Below are 2375 nucleotides of genomic sequence, written 5' to 3'. Positions count from 1 at the left end.
CCCCCCCTCCCCGGCCAACCTAATGCAATACTAGGATCTAGCCCCTTCAGTGTTTTTCAAGAAACAGTCGGCAGATAATATATTTTTTGTCTCAAATTCTACCATGACATTGTAGGTAGGCAGGATCACATCGCTGATAATAAAGACTGTGATAAGAGGGAAGTGCAGGAGTTCAAAATTTTAAAGGCGTGCAATTAGCTCAGTTGTTATTAACGGAACTTTGTTTCCATTTCACCTACTATGGTAGTTTTCAAGGCACTGAATCTACTTGGAGCTAAAACGCCTGCATTTGAAAAAACATTTTCACCTTCATGGTACGGTCAAGTTGACAATGGAGTTAAAAATGTGTCGGACCCACCCCTGAATTGCCTTACAGTTTTGAAAGAAGTGTTATATCCAGTGTGCACTATGTCATAACTTCAACGTTCTAGCGTTTCTTCACATATTCACGGGGAACAAACCTTCTTTATTTTCTTCACTTGAGAAGAGCAGCAGTGAATAGTATCTTGTCTTCTTTTTTTTGGAAAGAGGGGGGTGGAGTGGGGTGGAGGGACGATTGCTCATATGAGGCTTTTGTTGGTGTCTCAGACAGTCCGCGAAATTTACAAAACCGAATTCTGCCGCCACTGAAGTTGCGTATTGCACAGTTATCAGCTCGCTTTGTGCTTTTTAAAATTTGACATTAATGAAGGGAAAATCCCCCCCTTTTTTTTCACCCAACACACATATGCCGAAATGAAACAACAACAAACAAAAAACAACAAAAACAAACAAACAAACAAACAAACAAACAAACAAACAAAACATGCAAAATACAACGAACGTTCAAAACACATGAAAAAAATAATGATAAAAGCAAGCAGTCCCGCCTCCCTCCCCCCGACGAACCACATAGTAAAGAGAGGCAAAGGCATCGTAGGACACCAGACAAGGCTTGACTTTGTTGACCACCACTGGACAGCCCGGATGGAAAAACTCCGGAGGCAGATCGTCCTCGTCGCTCACCTCTATGGTCACAGTCGCAAAAGTCTTCAGACCGTGAATGTCCTGAAAGAAAAATGTATAATTGGGAAGAAAAAAAATAGCTAACTTATCTTAATACAGATTTTTGTATCGAAAAATACCAGGTCAATATTTCTTTGAATATTGAAAGAAATGTAAACGTCTCCATTTTCCATTATATGAGTTGTCTTTTGCCCACAGGCGAAATAAATAAAGATGGACAGTTCCGGACTTTTAAACTGAAAATATATTGCACTCAACAAAAAAGTGGCTCACCTAACTAAAATGACGCCAGAGTCTGTAAAATCAAGAAGGATACTGACCGAAGCTGACACATTGAGATGAAGTTGGTCCGAGTCTATTGCCTTTAGGGTTTCGTAATCAAGGCGCTTCTTCAGAAACACGGAACCATTCTGCACATTTGGCATCCGGAAGTACGCCCTCCCATCATGCTATAAATGTAGATAAAAAGAAACAGAAAAACAAATTCATTAAAGGGTCAGAACCTGCAATAGATTAACTGGTTAGCAAACATATTGAAATGTACACAGGTCGTCAGAGGTTGCAATGAGATCGAATGGAAGAAGTGAGGATGGTCTGAAATTTAAGATAACAGAAATGCGGCATTCTTATTATATCGCTCAAAAACTACTAATCGTAGACACCACACTGGACACAATAAAGGTCATTTTGAAGGTTCGCTCTTTGGTTTCCCGTCCGGACAGCAAGCTAAGAGACAAACATTTTTTTAAAATAAAAAAGGACCCTACCAAAGATTCGATCTCTGAGCCTCCACGAAGGTCCCGTGTTCCGGAACAAAATGCATCTTTGCTGTCGATTTTCATTTTTGTGTACGATAAACGAAACATCACACAGAAAAAAACCTAGAATATAATAAGTAATGTTCATGTTTGGTTTTTATAAGATATTTCAAGTGCCACTGGCGGTTCATCTTGATCTTTCCTAAATAATATAATTATAAGGACGCTAATCTGTTCCGGGCGAAATGTGGAGTTAGGCACCTCGCTGACCCGAGGCTCATGATAGAAATCTGTTCAACCTATCACAGAACCGGAGCTAAGGGAGCGCCCCCAGAGATCAGGACTATATTTTAAATTATATTGTCCAAGTGTTGTATTACAGCAAACGTCTAAACTAAGTACGTGAATAGAGAAGAAAGACCCTGGTAAACTGAGAGTGTGTTGGAACTTATTTGGTTTTTTTGTTTTTGTAAAGTGTTTTACGGCGCTCGCAACTGCATAGGTCATATGAGCGCGCGGGACACACCGAATATTTTCAGTTGGTAGGAAATTTTGAATTTTGCCCGGGTGGCGGCCGAAGCCTACTCTTATCGATTTTAGACCACCAAGGGA

The 2375-nt window shown here is 40.3% G+C and overlaps 1 protein-coding gene across 1 annotated transcript in view; it reads right to left on the bottom strand.

The window, feature by feature from the left end:
- LOC101852551 overlaps positions 1 to 2375 on the bottom strand; it is a gene marked incomplete at its 5' end in the record, with an annotated part of 12144 nt that overhangs the window by 6302 nt on the left and 3467 nt on the right. The window contains 2 exon segments of the mRNA XM_035970572.1: positions 889 to 1047; positions 1326 to 1454. Of these exon segments, the coding sequence (XP_035826465.1) occupies positions 889 to 1047; positions 1326 to 1454 (288 nt within the window).

The sequence above is a fragment of the Aplysia californica genome, unplaced genomic scaffold (assembly GCF_000002075.1).
Source record: "Aplysia californica isolate F4 #8 unplaced genomic scaffold, AplCal3.0 scaffold00287, whole genome shotgun sequence".
Taxonomy (NCBI): domain Eukaryota; kingdom Metazoa; phylum Mollusca; class Gastropoda; order Aplysiida; family Aplysiidae; genus Aplysia; species Aplysia californica.
Note: the sequence above shows the minus strand (reverse complement) of the source record. Positions and strands in the feature narration are given on the sequence as shown.